General features: G+C 45.2%; 2 protein-coding genes across 9 annotated transcripts in view; both read right to left on the bottom strand.

Annotated features, from left to right (window-relative positions):
* The window catches only part of LOC136947716 (rho-associated protein kinase 2-like), a 66879-nt gene extending 61519 nt beyond the window's left edge, over positions 1–5360 (bottom strand). For all 4 annotated transcript variants that reach the window (XR_010877026.1, XM_067241867.1, XM_067241868.1 and 1 more), the window contains exon 1: positions 4846–5360. Coding sequence is in view for 3 of the 4 variants with exons in the window: in XM_067241867.1 (XP_067097968.1) it covers positions 4846–4944 (99 nt within the window). In the remaining variant the exon portion in view is untranslated. The remainder of the gene's footprint in view (positions 1–4845) is intronic.
* Positions 5361–5759: 399 nt separating this feature from the next.
* LOC136947696 (sine oculis-binding protein homolog B-like) lies at positions 5760–19209 on the bottom strand. 5 transcript variants are annotated; one of them, XR_010877023.1, is made up of 8 exons: positions 18988–19209; positions 16237–16372; positions 15303–15482; positions 15045–15196; positions 12594–12689; positions 10174–12083; positions 8984–9047; positions 5760–7980 (listed from the first exon to the last, which is right to left on the bottom strand). XR_010877023.1 is itself a non-coding variant. In XM_067241832.1 (7 exons), the coding sequence occupies exons 1-6, from the start codon at positions 19078–19080 to the stop codon at positions 10185–10187; spliced, it is 2556 nt and encodes an 851-aa protein (XP_067097933.1). In that variant the 5' UTR covers positions 19081–19209; the 3' UTR covers positions 5760–7980; positions 10174–10184. The 5 variants fall into 5 exon arrangements, 4 of the variants coding, with proteins under 4 accessions (XP_067097933.1, XP_067097935.1, XP_067097937.1 ...); XM_067241832.1 differs by lacking the exon at positions 8984–9047; XM_067241834.1 differs by lacking the exon at positions 8984–9047 and having other exon boundaries at positions 10174–12062.
* Between the last annotated feature and the right edge of the window lie 532 nt (positions 19210–19741).

The raw sequence follows: 19741 nt of genomic DNA, 5'->3' as shown, positions 1-19741 counted from the left end.
TCAAGCATAAGAGCTGAAAACTCATAGCTGGAAACCCCTGAAACTGCTGAATTTTTCGATAGCTGAACGGTTAACAGCTGAAAATTTGAAGGAGCTGAAAGGTGTGACAGAAGAAATAGAATAATAATAATATGAAGAAGTTGAATAACGATTCGAAGAACAATAGTGCTGTTGATGAAGCAGCATTCCAACAATAATAAAAGAGGACATCCGAAAAATATGGGGCCTCAAAGACTTGAGCTTGGGGGATGCACAGATGCACATACTTTGAACTAGTTTCTGAGTGTTCTGAGATCATTGTAATTAAACCCTTCCTAAAACCATCCGCTTCCGCCCCTTGCCCCCGTCTGCCCTCCATAACAGTGTTCAACCAAATGCAACACACACCCACTAGAGAAGACGACACAACATAACAATGAAATGCTGCAGTGTCAATGTGTGCGCAAGTTCTGCCTGGTTCCACCCAGGTTCTACCTGATGCTAGTTTCCTCCAGGATCACAATGACTCTTATTGAGAGACTTGTTGCTCTTGTTGGTTAGTTGTAACTGATTTAAAATCATTGTACTCGCTGTGAAATATTTTACTGTTGAATGCTTTTCTACAGGTACACTCTTGCACTTTTTGAGGTTCATGTTGTTTAATTGTAACTTGTTTAATTACATGCTCTTATGGTTCTTCCCTTTGGCACTTATACATTTTTTTCACAATAGATGTTTTGGCTACCCGTTATGTTTGGGCTACCCGTTATCTCGTTGTTATGATCAGTGACCTATGCACTTTTGTAAAGCCCTCTCTTAGAAGTTGCTTTGGATAAAAGCGTCTGCTAAATGAATAAATGTAATGTAAATGTAATTTCTGATTAATAAACAACACAATTACCAGAATTCTGTACATCTTTCAGATAAAGTCCTGGTGACATGAAACAGACCCCATCCTGACTCAAGTCTACTATACTACCAACTACTATAGACAGTATACAGTACTAACAAGGACATAAGGGTTCCCCAATAATGTTTATTTGTAGCATTGTTTGTCATCTAGTGTGGGGTTTTAAATTAGTGTTTGTTTGTTGTGTTTCAGTGGAGTTCTGGGCATGAGAGCTATAATGAGTTGCTAAATGAGTATTGGTTTAGAGAAACCTGAATTCAGACCCTGAACCAGCTCAAATGAGTGGAACAGGAAGGGGTTTATATTATCTCCCCCGGAGAAGGCTCAACTGGAATCAACACGGGGATGTTGTATCAGCATCTGAGGGTCTGACCCTCATCTCAGGCCAGGTGAGAGTTTGATTGTCCCTGGCATGTGGAACAATTCTGAGCCTTTAAATAGAGAGATTGGTAGCCAGAGCTGGAGAGAGAAAAGAGAGCTGAAGAATAATAAAGATTTAGGGGAAAAAGAGGGATGATTAGATAAACAATAGGAGGTAGATACAGAAAGGTCACTTGGTAATGGTGGCAGTTGGAAATAGACTAAAGAATCTGTGTCTAAAATAGACAAACAGCTTCTCAGAGTCCAGACTTTACTGGGCATTCTGTTCTGGGAGATCTGGAATAGGATCCGTTTGTGTGTGTGTGTACGTACATTCTCCACACAAATCCTGATTAAGTTACCTCCCAAATTCATACAAATATCAACAGTTTGTCCACCAGAAAACAGAAGACAAAAATAAACGTGAACAAACAGGAAATAGTTTGTTCACTTCCTGTGGTAGTGTGTGTGTGTACATTATGGGAGAGTGTGTGTGTGGGGGGGGGGTTGTTTTTTCATTGTTAGACCCTTGTCTACAAAGGAGCTTTGACACCAACTCCTTATATCTCCCCAATCACATCTAACATCACAACGAATACATATTTCGCTTTTTGTCTCCATCTATGGCTACATTAGTGGTTGGGTAAAGAGAGGGAATAGAATGATGATGATGATTAGCGGGTTTTGAGGTAGGGATAGCAGGCCTTGGCTAAAGAAAATCGTTTTACTGTCATAGTCAGTCACCACTACAGACTACAAAGGGCAATCTTTTCAGAGCATCACTGGTTTATTCTAGAGGGTTCTCTTGGCCTCTCTCAAGCAGTGACTCATGATGTCCTTTAATAACCCACTAGTCAGCTGTGTATTTTTGGAGGAAGACTTGTTTTCACATAGGACCCACATGCGTGAAGCACCATCTCAGCCTGACTCATCGTGTAAGAGTCCTCTCTAAGGTCAGCATGAGTCAGAAGTTGTATGTTAATCTAGTTTGTCAGTGTCTGACTTTAATCCCATAACAATGCAATCTGTCTGACAATCAGTTTAACATTTTAATTTGTAGCACCTATTTAAGATTCTTGAGAGAATGAATGGGGACTGAGGACATATTTAGCCCGATTACTTTAGCCTTACCTCAAGTCCTTTTTGTGCTGACAGAAACATGAAGTGAGGGGAACGATTTCCTCAAGTATTAGTATGTTTGCAGACAAAGGCAGGAGAGTGACTACAGTACAGTTCCGTACGGTGCAGTACATGACTGGCACTCTAGAAAATCACGTTTATCCAGTCTACATTTTTGTTTGTGTATTATTTCAAAAGGTATTTACAAAAACTTGTGTTACATGCTCCACAAAAATTGCAGATGATAGAGGAACTAGAGAGGGTACAATTTCTGGGGAAATTGTAGGGTGTGCTTGCTTGCGTCGGTTGCACAGGGGTCCGTTTTTGAATGACATTTTTACAACTGATATTTCTGTATATTTTATCTAAAAATGCATACTTATTATTTATAAAGATGACATAGATTTAAAAGCATTTTTTTTTGCTGCTCATTTACAACTGAAAATACGAGTGAAGTGTAGAATGAAATAGATGTCTTCTCATTTCCCCTGCAAGAGGCAGCCTCATCGTTGAAACAAAACGAATAAATTGGGCAGACCGGTGTACAAACTGACCTAATCTCTATGACTTAAACGTCATTTTAAGTTTTTCCCTTCTCATGATATTTTCAGGCATTTAGCCTACTCATTGCATTCATTCATTAATAAAGAACCCCCTTTGAACATTATTCTACGACGTTACCCGGCAGTAGAAGATGGAATCGCGATTCAAACAGTACCATCTGCTAACTGAAAATATGCCCCCCAAAACGTAAATAAGCTTGACATTTATTTAGTGGAAAATCGCTCATTCATAAAAAGCTCACTGGTAGCGATCATTGCCAGTAACAACGCAAAATGCGATATAGCCCTGTGTGGAGAAGCTGCCCCGGTAAATTGTACTACTACGGTACAGTACTAGTAGACTACTGCTGTGTTCGTCTTGGTAGCGATAGCGTTGGTTGAATTGGATTTAACGTTCCGTTGTACGGTTTAGGCTGAAATTAATTATTTTCATGAACAGATTGGCAACGTTTAGGCTGTGGCAATGAAGTTCAGGTTAGTAGTTAGATAGACTGATTAAGTAAGGGGAGTGCCGAACATGTTCTGTCGCCGTTTGACTTCCTACAGCTGTGTAGATGTTTTTGTAGTGTCTCGCGTAGGCTACAGCATTGCAGTGAGCAACACTGGTTTGAAACCACAGGTAATGATAATTTCACCCACAAATCGTTTACTTGTAATGTAATGTCATAATAAATCCTACAACGAAAATGTATTTGTGAGGAATGTTTATTTTAAAGATTGAAAACAGATGCATCATAGACCACTATAGTATGCGTTGCCCGGGCAACAGAGGCTAATGTCATGATGCTAATGCTTCAGTGAAATAGTAGACTACCGTTTCCAAAAGTAGATGTGGGCCTACTTCCTTAATAATATCAGCTAATATTGTACATTACATTTCATAATTGTGTTTCACATCACAAAGTAAAATGAGTAAATAGTTATCACCCTGGCCTCTTTGCTTGTGGCGTTCCTGCAGCTGCCTTGCAGTAAAGCTATAGTTAGCCTAGCTATCCCCCAAGTTAACAGATGTGAAACGAATGTTCTGCTACAGGTAGTCACGCGTGTTTTCGTGACGTTAGTGACGTAGTGACGTTAGTAACGTCAGTGACTGTGGCTAGCAAATTAGCCACCGTTAGCTTCACTTTTCACCACAAAAACGCAATTTCTACTTAAACCATGCAACGGAACGTAAATAAAAATACAACCAACGCAATCGCTACCAAGACGAACCTTTTGACACCGCCGTTGTGTATGTAGTCCAAATATTGACTGATCCTTAGGGGGGCGAAAATAAATAATAAATAAATAAATAAATATATATGTGAGAGAACAAAGGTTGTGCTCTCGCCGAAGGCTTGAGCACACCCAATTACAAGACTTTTGTCCAAACTATGTAAATAGAGACAAAGATAAAAGTTGTGGCTTCAATGTGGATGACCTGTGCTAACATTTGACTTCAGATGAAAACATATGACTGTAAACAAACAGAGCCTACATATCAGATACCCTGTTTGTTGTCAAAGACTTCCAAAGCTGCACATGGGGTAACTTTGTTATAGGGACATTCTTTGAGGGGTCATGACTTTAAACAGCAACCAGCTAGGTATGCATTGGAGCAGGTCCACCCAAAGGAGGTATGTCTCTCAGAGATAATGTAGGTGCCAAACATAGGGCTATTGTGTTTTCTTGTGTTTTCTTGTTTGAACTGTAGAACTGCTGATCTAGGAACACTTTGGAATGAATGGGGAAGTTTTGGTCTGGTTGCACTTGAAGTTTTTACATGTGTTAGTGTTACTTTAAGTCTTATTTACCATTACTCTATGAAGTTCATTTCTTTTATTTGGAAAGGTTTTCACTGAAAGACTGCCAGTCTTAATGAATACCCTGAGCGTTCATTAAGTTATCCTGAACATACATAAAACAAAAACTTACCAGAAGGCTTTCCAAATTCAATACAGACTTCGGATCAGTGATCATCGATTCTAGCTTTCTTAGCCGGCTTTCTAGTCTCCTCTCCGCTCCAGACGACATAGCAGCAATTTGATGAATCCAGGTCCTTCAACTGTCGGCTGTAAAAATTCTAAATGCCCGAGAACAGCTTGGCAGTACCTGCAATCAACGGACGAGGTCTGTGTTGCTGTTTTACAGCTTGCTACGAGATTTATTTAATGATCAATACCACCTCCAAACACGATTTATGACGGTTTCATGAACAAATTCGGTTCTTAAGCGCTCGTCTCCACTGAAATGACCTAATCCGTTTTTGTTTGAGTCCTGGTGTAGAATTGATTCTTCTTCAAGTCACTTTCAAATCCAAGCTCTTCTTTTCACAATGTTGCCAACCTGAGTTCCAAATGCATAGATTAGCACTAGATCAATGCAATGACACTTTCTCTGTCTGAAACAGGTAGACTATATGGCGGTCGTAGGCTCAATATCGGTCTCACACACACACCTCTCCCTAACAACTCCGCACATTGCTACCCACAAACCCTAGCTGTAGCGGGAATTCCTCTCCTCTTATCTCATTGATCTCTTTCAACGTTGGCTCGCCACAAGTAGGTATTTTTGGAACGTTGATGCGTTGCTTTTACTGGTCGCCACTCGGACTATAAATAGAGGATTAGCCTACATATTGCGGAGCTAACATAGATATTTCCTTCAGTAGCCTCTCCTATTGGTGGCATTGGTACTTTTCATTTCTTACTCGTCATGAATTTATTGATAGCTACAGTGGCCGTTTAGCATTTGTATCCTGGCCTGGGGATTATGCTGCCGTCAAATTCATCTCAGATTTATGACAACAATTGTAGGCCTACATTTCTACAAATTAACCACAACACGTGTGTTGCTCATAACCTTTATTTACTTTACAAACGGTTCCCAGTTTAATTATTATTGAATTATTATGCAAATACAAACAATCTGTAAATGATCATACAATAGCCTAGGATAAATGTTTAACAAGTCTTTAGAGATTGTACTGGTAACGTTGGACAAAGTGGATACGCAGGCTAATGGCGATGGCGATTAGAGATGTGCAACATGATAATGGCAGTTTGTGTAGTTTTCGGCCACATGAGGCAAAGTTAACGTACCACCTTCTCACACTAGCCTACGTGTATGGAGGAAGTCACAACAGTCACTCCCCCAGACTGTTGTCTGGAATGAGCTGGGCTATAATGAAGTGTGTTGAATTCGCCGTCGCATTTCATGCATTTTGCCTGAGCTTGTGGAATGCGTTTTTTATGAGGTGAGAAACTGGATATATTCTAGATCATGACTTGAGCACCGAGGATAACAATATGGTCTCTTTTCGCAAAGAGAAGCCCCGAAAACACATGAACATGCATTTTCCGGTAATGTTGGAGCAATGTTTTATTTTGTCGAGACAATGGCAACAGATGATATTTTTGGTGTTGGATCAAGGTGTAGAAAACGTTATCACCTAACTGTCAAAAAAAATAATGTTGGCACTGAATGCAACGTTTTTGCATATGCATACATGTCTACATTGGCGTGTATGCATGGGTTTTTCAGACAGTTTTCCATTCAGGCAAAGTGCTGTGCTCCAAACTAAAGCAAACACTGTCCTCTAGTGTACATGGTAATACAAGCAAACATTTCGACACTGATAATTTGAGTTTGGGCACTCATGAAATATAATCCTAAAACAACAACCACTTTGTAAAAGATCTTACAGAGGCATAGTCCATAAGTTAATATTGTCAAAGTAGTATCTTTGTGTAAGAAAACAGAAGTTAAATCTTTCGCTTTGTAACATGTCTTGGCAAATGCCTCTAGAAGGAATTTTGTCATACATCCCCATGCTAAGGGTATCTGTAATACTGATGGCCTTTGATGGTTCAAAATAATAGTAATACCATGAATGGTAAAATTACTACCCTGTTGTTGAAAATACTCTGGTGGGGGACTGGCTACATATTCTCTATGAAAGGTTTGGTGCAAGAAAGGTGAGCTCCCTCTTGTTCAAAGGCAGACTGCCAGTGTCACGGAAATCACTACAACCTCTCATCCCTGCTGTCACAGGTTCACCCACTTTTGGCATGAATGTTTGGGGAGTTGCAGGGATCTCTCTTGCACTCCCTTTCTCCTCCTCTTTCTCACTGTCTCTCTTTTACTGATCGTTTTTCACAACCAAATTTTCCCTCTGTTTACCCCAAGTGAATCCTCCCCACATCCGAGCATCCTGGATGTTGTCTTCACCATGAAAGGGTAAGGGTGTGGGAGGGGACGGGGGCAGGGACAAGGAGTTGGACATTGCATGGGCATAAGGTGAGAAGGAATTGGGAGAAAGATGAGGGGAAAAAGTGTGTGTCTATGTGAGGGGAGCAGGGGCAAGGGAGTACATATATTCCTGGCCTCTGCAAAAGAAAACTTAAAAAAAAGCTCCTGAAGCCTGAACACCATTGGCCAGGCAACCAAAAACCTGGAGTGGGGAGTCAACGTGGTATATGTGGAGAGGAACAATGTAGCTCTTTGTGTGAGCCAGGCAGAGAAAACAAACCGTTTCCCCTGGAAAGAGATCATGTTCAGTCTCCATCTGAGAAGACCACACAAGGTTGATCAGAGTCTTGTCTGTTGCTACTGCTTGACAGAGGAGCGCATCTGGGAAGTCTTGCCACCCAAACACAAACAAAAATATGCAGACACACACACACACAACCACATAAAGTCACACATATGCACACACAACACACTGGCTTTCTCTCTTTCTCTCTCACACGCATTCAGAGAAGCACACACATTCAGAGTGACTGGAAGGCAGAGATACTGAGACATACACAATCAGTGATGAACATAGAGGACAACTAATGTTTTGGTCCTAGAATAAATGCTTCTCTGGGTTCCATCTGACTTGTGCTGGATGTCCTTGTTTCTTGATGATATGACTGGTGGAAGTGCTTCCTGGATTGGCACCCTTGTCGTCAAAGGGATGGTAGAGCAAGATCCCTCTGGAGGCTGTCTAATGGGTTAGTGCTGGTGATGGCCACTAGAGGGAGTGGAGCTGAATCTGGCACCACTGTACAGTGTAAAACAATGAGTCTGTTCGAGAGAGAGAGAGGGGGAGGGGGGGGGAGAGTGAGATAACAAGGAAGGGAGAAAAGAGAAATCACACATTAGCAGTCCCATTCTATTGAATTTGCATCTCCGATGTATCCGATGACGGCCGCTCCTACTCTGTCCTTCCTTAATACACTCACTCAACATGAACACTGTGAGATGAGGCTTTTAGACATGTCAACACCCAGATAACTGTCGTAAAGGGCACTATCAAACCAAGAACATTGGTTCTTTCTCTCCCTCTCTCTCTTTCTTACTCTTTCCCCAAGCTCTCTCACCCACACACACACATGCTCACACATATAGACACAAACACACACTCGCATGTGTGGTTCTTTCCCCCAGCACTGACCCCCTCCCACCCTTCCCGTTTAAGTTTCAAACTCTCAGCGAATACCCATGTTGAGGGGTCAAGTCAGAGAAAACTGAGACCAGAACCCAGGCTATTTCCTGAGGTGAAATTCTCGTTAGCCTCTGATCCTGTCTGATTCTGTTGGTGCCAGAGGGTTTTTTTTATTTATTTTTTGATCCTTTTAGCAGTGGATAGTATGGAAACGGACAGCCATATTCACCTGTACGCAGGCTCTAAGCGAAAGTCACTGGAGTATGAACTCCGGCTCCCGTTACACAGAACACAAGATCATAAATCCGCCTGTGCTAGGCCGGCAACATGCTGTGATTTCATATGTATTGGTTACAAAGTGGTTGCTGGAAAGCATAACCAATGACAAAAGGCAGAAGTGGGACCTCATCTAGAGAAAGGTGATCGTCGATGTTTCGTCTTCGTATTAGATAGAGTGTTTCCCTCTGTGCCAACTGCCATGGTTCATTTTCCATTATTCAGTTGACCCTTGACCTTTAAAAGGACCTGGTGTGTTATGTCCCGCCAGGGGTAAATCAGGCCTTTGTGTGTCACTTTGTAATCACTTGGTGAGCTATGTGAAATGAGTCAGCCACTAGCTTGTCGAGATTCTTGGAATTTTACCTTTGAAATAGTATGCCTTCTTTGGACTTCATGTACCCAGCATTGCACAGTGGGCTCAATCAACCTGTGCAATACATACAGACAAAGAAGAAAGGAACCAGAATGGTAAGATGTCATCTTCTACCTCAAGTCTATAGTCTTAGGACCATACGATTTTGTGAAATCCTCATCTGTTTTGTCATTCCAGGTTGAGCCAAGGATATGAACTTGAAACAAGACCACATCAGTGCTAATGGTGTAAACAATGAGTTGGTAAGGGCTATTCGAATAAACATTCGAAAGTGAAAACAAGGTTTTTGGATTGGTCAGAAGGGATGGGAGGTCAGGGTTGTTTGGCCATACAACAACATCTGGTAGGCAGAACATTGCAGGGAGTGCAGGGAAGGGAAACCAGAGAAGGGAGGGCTAAACTCATACATGCGAGAGAGACACAGATTAGCCCCGGTATAGCATGTCATTATGACACAAAACCAGATTGCTCTGGTTCTGCTGCTGTATTCTAATAAAGCCACAGAGCTGGCTCTTGTATTTGCCTCCGCCTCACAGTCTTCCTGACGATCGCTTCTGTCTCCACGGCAACCTCAGAAAGAGGGCTGCTTCATCGGAGGAGATCTAAAGAGCTCAAATCAAGCAACAGTGCACTTTCTGTCTCTCGCTCTCGCTCTCTCTCGCTCTCGCTCTCACACACACAAACACACACACACCTTCATGCCCTGACAGAGGATGAACCAGGCTGCCGTCGTCCAAACAAAGCACTGTCACAGTCAGACCTTGTTGTAGTGATCTCCTTTCAAAGTGACTCCCACCGTCTGTGCTCTCCTCCTCTCTTCCTTTCCTCTCGCTTCCTCTGCAGTAACCCTAGAGCTGAGTGGAGTGCCAAGTTACTTGGATTTTCTGTCTTTGGCGCCTTTCTGTTTTGTGGCCACGAGTGTATTGTGGGAGCCCTCTTCTCGCTAGCCTCAGTGTGTATGTGTGAGAGAGAGAGAAGGAGAGAGAGAAAGAGAAGGAGAGAGGTCAAGAGAGTGTGTACGTTTGTGTGTGAGTGAATGTGAGAAAGTGTACGTATAAGTATTACTCTGTACTGTGTGTTTGCAATAATGCTTTCACTGTAAGCATGTTTAACCTTTATTTATCCTACCACAAAAGGAAGTTCTGTTAGGACCAACAACAAAAATGCGTCGCTCACTCACCTTTCCATCCTCTACTTGTTCTGATCTCGGATGCGAAGGCAGCGTCTCTTCAGGGCAGGCTCCAGGTCCCCAGGCCCCATGCTGGCCACGCTAGCCGGGTTCCTCAGGGCCCCCTTATCCCTGAGCTTGGGAAGGAGCAATGTGGTGGGGGTGTCCCCTGTCCTGGGTGCAGTAGGCAAGGCATAAGCATGGTCCTCATCAGGGACATGTGGATCATCTCCCTCTCTGCAGGCCACAATCTCCTCTGAATAGCCAGCAGTGCTTTCAGCCCGCACCTGGCTCACAGTCCCAGAGAAGCTGTTTTCTTTGACTGCTTCTAGCTCATTGAGGGTAGGGTCCGTGGGCAAAACTGCCCTCTGGGGATGAGTGTCCAGGCTGGGAGGGTCCGGGGGTGAGATCTCCGGGTCAGGCCTGCTTAGGGTACACGGGGTGGGGGAGTCTCCATCACAGGGAGAGCCCTCCCCGTGGGGGCCAGGGGGGCTATTTGTGTTTGGATGGTTGGGTGTGTCATGTGAAGGGAACTGGGGGGATCTGGTGCTGTCATAGAGCCCTGCCCTGGTGCTCTTTCTAGCTTTTGGCTCCCCTGGTCCAGATAAGTCCACCACTCCCTGGATATTGGGCTCCTGCTTCACCTGGGTCCTCTGGAGCACCCTCTGGATAACCTGTCTCTCTGCCTGCTGCAGGGACTGATGAACCGGCTGAAGGTCTGTCATCCCTTCAGGCCCCGGGCCTGAGCAGGGGGAGATGTTATAACGTGTGCTAGGGGAAGACTCTCCGCTATGGGGTGTGCATGTAGAGGCAGGGTGCTGCCTTTCAGACTTTACCCAGTCTGTGTCCCACCAGGGCAGGCCTGAAGGCGAAGCGAGCCTCTGGTTGTTGGTCAGGCCCACCCTGTTGAAAACCTGTCTGTTCTCTCCTGAAGGTATCCCCAGATAGGGCTGCCGGACACCCATGGAGCTGGCTTTCTCCGCCCCCTCCGGTACAGGCTGGATGACCCCGCTGTGGCCTGGGGCCTCCGGGCCGGCCTTGGACCCAACTGGGATGGGGATGGGGATGGGGATGGGGATAGGGACTGGGAGGGGGACGATGATGGGGTAGGGCACCAGCACAGTGGGCTGGGGGAGGAGGGGGCCAAAGGTGGGGATGCTGAAGTTCATCATGGGGTGCATGGGTACATGGCCATGGGGTATTATGTTGATGGGTGGCGAATGCAGGCCAGGGAAGTATGCTCCAGGGTAGGGGTGCACTAGACTTGGGGGGTTCATGGAGGAGGCTATGGGGGGCTGCAGGTGGGGGGAATGTGGGGGACGGTGGATGGGGCTGGATGGTGGTCCTGAGTGTCTGGGGGGGTTGGAGATGGGGCTTTTGAGGCCCTGTGCATGAAGAGGGGGCCTGATAAAGGACAGGGGTATTTGGGGAAGAGGCTGAGCCGGGTGGTGCTCCATGTGGGGGCGAGGAGGGTGCACGGGTTGGCTCATCATCTCCGGGGCCGGGGGTGGAGGCGGGGGCTGTGGGGGTCTCTCCGGGGGCCGGGGGCCCGGGAGGGGGACCTTGGAGGAGGAGGCCTCTGAGGGGGACATGGATGCGGACGCTGCCGTCCCGTGGATGGGCGTGGGTCCTTTCGGGGACAGGGTCCTCTGGCGGGTGTCCCCTCCCCCACTGTTCCAGGATTCAGGAGTGAGGAGTTGCTGGGCTCCTCCCTCGGGCTTCCCCTCTGTGGGGGGTCTGGCTGGGCTGGAGCTGGTGAGAGCAGCTCGGGCCTCCCTGTAAAACACGTCCATCTTGTACTGGTTCAGACACTTGGTGCTGCAGAACTGGAGTCTCTCCTGTCCTGCACCAAAGTCCAGGTACTCCTTGGTGTGGCGGACATGCTTGCACCAGTCACACACCTGAGGTACAGGAGAGAGAGACTGTGGAGGGTCACCAGCTTGTCACGAAATCCATTCCATTCCAAGAGTCCATTCTTTACTATAAAGTGCATCAATACTTTATCTGTATTTTTTACAAACCAGTGCTGTGCAGTGCCACAGTGTTTCCATAATAAAGATCCAAACAGATGCCCACTAAGTTTCAGTGTCCGGTGTTTGGGAGCAACACAGCATTATATAGCATGCCTTACAAGTCCTTTAGCTTGGTTAATTTCATGCATGGCCGTGGGAACTAGCGGTGCTGAGGGTGCTGCAGCACCCCTTGCTGACAGCACGAGAATTTAAAATGATATGACTTGAAAATCCACCACCGTGGCACCACCCCGCAACATTAAGCCCCCCCCAGCACCCCCCTGATAAAATATGTTCCCTCGGCTATGATTTCATGTTGCAATTTGGATGGGAAAATGTGTCCAAACTTTTGACTGGTACTGTATATTGATTGGGTGTAGATAAGCGTTACAAAAAGTTGTGGAAGTTGTGGTTTCTTACTCTGGCACTGCTGTTTTTCAGAACCAGCCTTGGAGAATCCTCGGGGTGGGGGGGGTGTTGTGGGGACCTCTCCCCATGCAGGTCCTCATCTCGGGCCTAATGTTGGGACAGTGGGGGGGAAAAGGGTGGGGAGTTTGGATGGCACATGACCACACAGATCACTGAATATTTCCAGATAATTTGTCTCCCGGTTTTATGAAAGTGTGCCTGTTGGGGTACAAGAGGGTAAGGGAAACCATTGTAGATGTGTATGTGTGTGTGTGGGGGGATTGATATATAATAATTTTCTCCCCAATTTATGTAAGATGATCCACCATGATCCACCCCCCTCCCCCCTCGTTGTCTCTGTGACCCAATGAGTCACGTTGAGTTACGAAACATGAGGCAGCTGCAGGTAAGGTATGCACTGAAAGTGGACACCTCGCCCCCCCAGGCCCCCTTGCCGTTCCTCTCCACAGACAAGCAGGGACAGGCCAACAGCAGCGTGTTCATCCCTTCCTCAACAGAAACCCCAGAGGGTTTATTGCAAGGAGGGGGAATTCACCATTTCCCTTCCTTTCATCTCTGTTGTTGTGTGACTGCGACGAACGTAGAGCAAACAACAGGTACGGTGAAAAGCGATACCCTGCTGACATTGCGCGCCTCTAGCCTCTAAGAGGGGTATCCGTTTCGTAATGGAGGGTAAAAATGCTTTTGTAATGTGTGTTAGACAGTAGTAGACTCTATAGCTACTACTTCCCTGTCCTCTGTACAGAAGCCTCTTGTGACTTCTCAAACTGATATCAAGTGTCCCCTGTGAACGTTGACCTCACTCCCACCATCCAAAAACCGGCCTCTTTGTTATAGAAATGTATACAGCGAGTGTAACACGCTTTTTCAAATAATTTAGATTTTAAATGAATATCGCTGCGTTTAGAACTGGGGTATTGTGCGTCGGAGGGTCTGTTTATCTGCCTGCCATCTCCTTTTACTTTTTAAGTGTGCGTTTATGTACGGACACCCATGGTGCCATAATAATAATTAGTTGTTGTACGTATGTCCGGTGTCAGGGAGTCAGGTGGCTGAGAGGTTAGGGAATCGGGCTAGTAATCTGAAGGTTGCCAGTACTGTACTTACTAGGGATGGGTATCGAGAACCGGTTCTTGTTTGGAACCGGTTCCCAGTGAATCGATGCCTTGGAATCGTTAGCAAAATTCCTTAACGATTCTGTTAACGATTCTCTGTGCCGTTGCGCATGCGCAAACTTTTATAGTTTATTTAGACAGACTGCAGCAAACATGGCAACTAGGAAGAAGCGTTCTAAAGTTTGGTTGTATTTCACACGACAAAATGACAACAACACCACTTGTAACGAGTGTAAAAAGTCTATTTCGTCGAAGGGAGGAAATACTACAAATACGAAGAAGCATTTGAACACACAGCATGGAATGAAGTTACTGGAACGTCATGTGTTCGATGCATGCAGCAGCGCAGCTAACGTTCGCGCTTCATCTCTAACTATCTAAGGTAGAGCTAAACTGCTCAAAAGTGATCACAACCACTTGTTACTGTGTGAAGCAATTTGCCTTTGTAGTCGATCTAGTTATCTTCTGTCCCGTCGTTTGAAGCATACATTTTAGCTCCGGCATTCGTCTCCCATTAGTATTGATCTTATTGATCATTTCACGTTATCGGGGCGGCGTGTGTTATCAGCAAACGTTCGCGTGTCCCATTATTAAACTGAGCATATCGATTTTTAATCCATTATTAAACTTAGCATTTTAATTGTTAAACCTTTTAATAGTCCTGTTAAATGTGCCTGAAAACGCCTAAACAACACACCCAAAGGACATTGAAAGCTGTTGTTGAACCATTTGGAGTACATGCATGTAAATGGTCTCTTTTGAAAGGTGACACTGAAGTTATTTCCCCTGTTGTTAGGACCCCTGTAAGTCCTACTGGTGTTGAGTAATAGAAGCTTGAACACAAGGAAACTGAAAGTTTCTATTTCCGACTAGATTTTGTTTTGAAAACAGAGGCCTGAAAAGGCCTAGAGGTGGTAGGTATTAGCTCATTTCAGAGCCAGTCAAAGTCAGTTTGAGAAATTTGTTTAGAACAAGTGTGTGTGTGGGGGGGGTGCAGGACGCACAGACCTAGTTGGCTGTAGAGGGGAGAATTGATAAGAGAATCGATAGGGAATCGAATCGATAAGCAGGAATTGATAAGGAGTCGGAATCGTTAAAATCTTATCAATACGCATCCCTAGTACTTACTGTAAGTCGCTCTGGATAAGAGCGTCTGCTAAATGACTAAATGTAATGTAAATGTATGTCTGTCAAGCTGTCTGTCTTTCAATCTGAACAGAGCTCAAACTGTGGTGTGGATTGAGGGGTCTCCTATGAGAATTACTTAACCCCCTCCCCAATGCCAACACCCTGGGAGCCTACTGTAATGTAGGTAGAGGTTTCTCACCTTGTTGCGTTTGAAGTAGGCTCGTCGGCAGGCTGCAAAGCACTTCTCGCTGCAGAAACTCTTCAGCTCCGAGCCCATGCACAGAGAGTAGCGTTTCACACCTTCTTTCTGACACCACACGCACACTATCTGCACATTCTGCACATCATCCACTGCAAAAGGAAGAGGGCAAATATGGGAAACCAGTGTATGACTGGCACAGTGTGTGTGTGTGTGTGTTTTGAGGGGGAAGGGACATGACGTGTAGGTAATTCTCACCTGCGGAGGGTTTTATGAGTGGAACGATGACAGGGGAACTCTTGTGCTCCTTGGGGCTGGTCATGGAGGAGCTGGGGGAGGAGGAGGGGACGCTGGGAGACTCTCTCTCTCCGCTCCTCATGGCCAGAGCCGATGGACTGGTCTTATTGTTAAAACTCTTCAGTTTTGGCACTGTGTTTTCTGCAGGATACAGCACAAGCAAGTATTTTTTATATATTTTTGAAACACATGATTTTATACCATATGCAATACTATACTAAACTACAAGATCGTGCCGAACAGAGCCCACTTTGAAGAACAACTATGTCTAGCAAAACTGTAAGGTGATTCAAGAAATCCACTGAACAACCTGTATTGTCTGTCGCAGGGTTACTTTTGAATTCTGTATGACCTCTGAAAGGACATGTCAGTGGCTGCTGACGTGTGTATATGTGGGTATATGGGGCCCTCTTTTGAATAAGGGTGGGGTTTGTTGTAAATAACGTTTTTGGGAATCATTTCGACCCCCCCAAAATGCCCTTGTTTTCTAGTGAGGGGAGACTGCAACTAATGGAATGTTTATTGAATTCAATGAAACTCTATTAACCCTTGTGTTATCTTTGGGTCATTCTGACCCATCAGTCATTGTGACCCACCGTCGTATTGCGACAAATTTACCTCATACAAAAACAAAGTGAAGCATTTTCTTTTAACTGTCGGGCTGTCTCAGACCCCCCACATAGGAATGGTTAAAAGAAAATTATTTTATTTGTTTTTGTATTGGGTAAAATTTGGTAAACACAACGATGGTTCGTTATGAACCTTTGGGTCATGTGACCCGAAGGCAGCACGAGGGTTAAGATGGCAAGTTGGTGTGGGCATTGACCAGGAGGTCCTTCGTGGCTGTGGGACCTTGCATGCAACACTGTTCTCCTCATAAGGCCTTCATTCTCACCTTTTAGAACCGACACATGCTGCCGTCTGTCTCGGTTGGGGTAGCTGCGGATCTCTGAGGCTTCGGAGTCTCTGAGCTCGACTTTATCGTAGCCATACCAGCCCAGAAGCTCGTTCATTGTGCTCTCTGCGAAAGTCTGCATGATGGAAAAAATATCCCTGATTATCATTACATGTGAGAGGGGTTGCCAAGGCACCACCCTCCATTAGGGGAAACAGTGACCTTATATCCAAAGTTTGTTAGTGGAACTTTTTAATCCGACTCTTAAATATAAATCAGACCTTCCTACCCTGCATTCTCTTTTAGCTGTGTCCCTCCCATGGAAATGAATACGAGCACAGTGAAGTACAGTGTGACACTTTTTCCATGATGTATTCAAGCTGTTTACTTTTGCTAAATCGGATACGGAAAAGTTTAGAACCTAATACCAGTGTGAAATATATGATTCATCGTTTGTTTATCTCTTTCAATTGGGGAAAAAAGAGAGAGAAAAGAACTGTTCTCTGCAGATGAGTTGCGAAGTTCTTTTTTTATTGCGACCAGATGAAAAAAACACAAAGGTCTCTCTCTCTTTACCCACCCGCCTCACTCCATAGCTCTGGGAGAGCGTGATTGGAGACGAAATCCGATCCGGACGGGCCAGAAATCAGAGTGGGACACCCTATACCGCTGCTTGGTCCCACGCTTCTCGGAAATGCCCCGCTCCCCCTCTACCCTCTACCCTCTCTTTCACACTCTTCTCCCTGATGAGCTGGAGCTCTCTCCAGTCCTCTCTGTCCTGCCACCCCCACCCCTTGCCTTGGCCCACAACGCCCTGCCATAACCCTCCTCCACCCCCAACACTCACCCCACCCCGGCCTCCACCCGGCACCTTCCAGCCCTGACACCCAACACGACTCCCTATCTCAGGTTTCAGCCCTTTCCAGCAGAGCCAGTCTGCTGTGGTGGTGTTGTGTAGTGCTGTAGTACCGACTGCACATTCTTTCCCCTTCCTGCTGTACTCCTACCTCAGCTCGGCACTAGAGCCTCAAAGAAACGGAGCTTGTGTGTAAGTGAGTGATTGAGTGAGCAACAGTCTATGTGTGTATGACTGTGCACCCATGCGTGTGTGTGTGTGGTGCACACGTTGAGGTATCATATCCAGCTAAATATGCCTAATGATGATTAAAGTCAAGTACAGTATCTGGTGTCTACTCTGTGCTCTACGGTCTGGTGTGGAGGTACTGGGTCTGACTGTGGTGTTGAAACAGATCCATTACTGAGACAACACAAGGCCCTGGGCTCCGCCGTAGCAGAAATCACAGTGTCTCTCTGCCTGTCTGTCTTCTATCCCTCTCCCTCCCTATTTGAGAACCTAACACCCTGCACTGGGACCTGGACCTCTGGGCTCAGACTCCCAGCTCATTAGCTCTGTAACCCAAATCTTGTTTCCTAAATTTCACATGCATCGGAAATCATGTCCGCAAATCACAAAATAAGTTCCGATCCTGCTACAGTGGGACAGTGGAAGGGAAGTCTATATCATTACAACTCTGCTACATTACATTTTACTGAGTTTTGTTTTGTCTCCTCATTAGTGAAAGCCAGGCATTCCCTGCCTCCCTCCCCTTACTCTCCCAACAATGTTGTTTTTGTTTCTTTTTGGCAGTTCAGACAAACATCTGCTTTGTGAGAGTGACAAGCCATATCCCAAACCACAGAGAGGGTCCCAGCCAAAGGCAACAAACTGAGTCGACCCCCAGATCCCGCCCCGGCAGACTTACATCAAGTACGGATTGCATTTCGCCTGTTTTGATAAAAATTTGTTAACTTGTCATCCTACACCCCCCACTGGATATCAAAATCTACTGCCCAATCCACTTATACAGAAAGATAACTTTTCCTTTCTTATGAAGAACAGAGAACCCTAAATCTGTGTCTTTAAGCTTTTTCGGGTTGTTTGGGTGTCCATTACCTTTGACTCATGAGTTTCAAATTCCCAATGTCCAAACCCAAGACTGTTAGCAGAGAAACCTTGGTTTGTATCAAAATAGTGATTGGGAGAGGAAACGAAAAGCACGGTTTTAAAATTTCATATATTATCGGCCTATATTTGCCTGAGTCACTTTTAAAGGTATTCGTGCGCATGTTACTGAGTTGGAAGAATAGATTACTACAACTCAAAAATAGTTCAAAGTTAACACGCAAAGACCTTTCGATTTGAAACGTGTAGGCTAATGTACTTTCTTACAACAAGTGCGAAGGAAGAGGTGATTGCGTTCTTGCCGTCTGGTGTGACGCACATCTGGAACACCACTGGACACGAATGCGCAAGCGGTCACTGCTGGTCTGATTTGGCGTAACTTCAGGAAAGGGGTAGCCTAAATAGAGCTGGTTTGTCGTACACAAAGTCGAATTATATTACAAGTTAACTTAGTCTAATTATATAACTAGGACCTCTCTTTTATTTGATTCAGAAATAGTTTTTTCGACACAGATTATCACATGCTTAACCCATAGGCATATTTTAAACCGTTTTAAAATCCTGAAAACGCTTTCATTTGCGGGTATTGCAGAGGCTTTTCCCGACTCGTGACTTGAAAGCAGAAAATAAAGAAAAAAAGTTGCATCGCGTCTCCATAAACACTGATTTCTGCGCGCAAAATCAAAATACATTGATTGGAAATGGCCAATTATTCTTCAAACTGTACCCTGAATACGTAAGTCGATATACTGAATACTGTCGAAAGTGACCTGGTTACATGCGCTCACCTTCATCTCTTGGTTAATCTCCCTCTTGACGGGGTGTGCGGGTTTCCTACTGCGTTTATTTTCCGGTGGTCTCACTTTCTCCATCTCTGGCATAATTCTGACTGGATCCGTGTCACTGTATGGAGAACGAGGGACGCGTCACTTTGGGGCTAGTCGAGGGACAGAGAGCGAAAGCTGTCACTCTTGGTGACAGCGGCTGTCATTCCCAGACGTTTGCGTCCGTCATCCAGGGCTTCATCCATTGAGTCCACTGAACATTCGTACACTGTGGGCTGGTGCAGCCGTGGAACAATCTATCTCGCTCTCTCTCTCTCTCTGGGTCCGGAGAGCAGGGAGGGGCCTCCGTTGTAACCCAACACCTGGCACTCACCCCTCCCAAATCTCAACAGATACATTTCACGTGGAATGCAAGGACTGTGTTTTATCTCTCTGGACACAGTCTGTTATATTCTTTAAATAAAGAGATGAAAAGCCTTGTGAGTAAAACGATACAATGGCAGAATGTTTGGAGTTTCTCAAATGGAATTTGTTTGATCAAAGAGATTGAGAGGCAGAGCGCAAGTGAGAGAGGAATAGAGTGGTCAAAATAGCAATCCCTAGCAGTAGGCAGTACCACTACAGAGCAAAACATTTTAAGTCGTGAACCAAATAGACAGTGCAGTCTCTTCAGCGTCTTGCCTTGCACGTGGTAAAGAAACAGACGTCCTGTTCCGTGTCCAGAGAGAGAGAGAGAGAGAGAGAGAGAGAGAGAGAG

This window comes from Osmerus mordax, chromosome 8, assembly GCF_038355195.1.
Source record: "Osmerus mordax isolate fOsmMor3 chromosome 8, fOsmMor3.pri, whole genome shotgun sequence".
In the NCBI taxonomy this organism is placed as follows: Eukaryota; Metazoa; Chordata; class Actinopteri; order Osmeriformes; family Osmeridae; genus Osmerus; species Osmerus mordax.
This window is presented reverse-complemented; position numbering and strand designations above follow the sequence as displayed.

Coding starts and splice junctions, on each gene's coding strand:
- LOC136947696 (XM_067241832.1), bottom strand. CDS start 19,080: ATGCCAGAGATGGAGAAAGTGAGACCACCGGAAAATAAACGCAGTAGG. Junction 16,373..18,987: donor AGATTAACCAAGAGATGAAG/GTGAGCGCATGT, acceptor TCCATCATGCAG/ACTTTCGCAGAGAGCACAAT. Junction 12,690..15,044: donor CCTACTTCAAACGCAACAAG/GTGAGAAACCTC, acceptor TCCCAACATTAG/GCCCGAGATGAGGACCTGCA.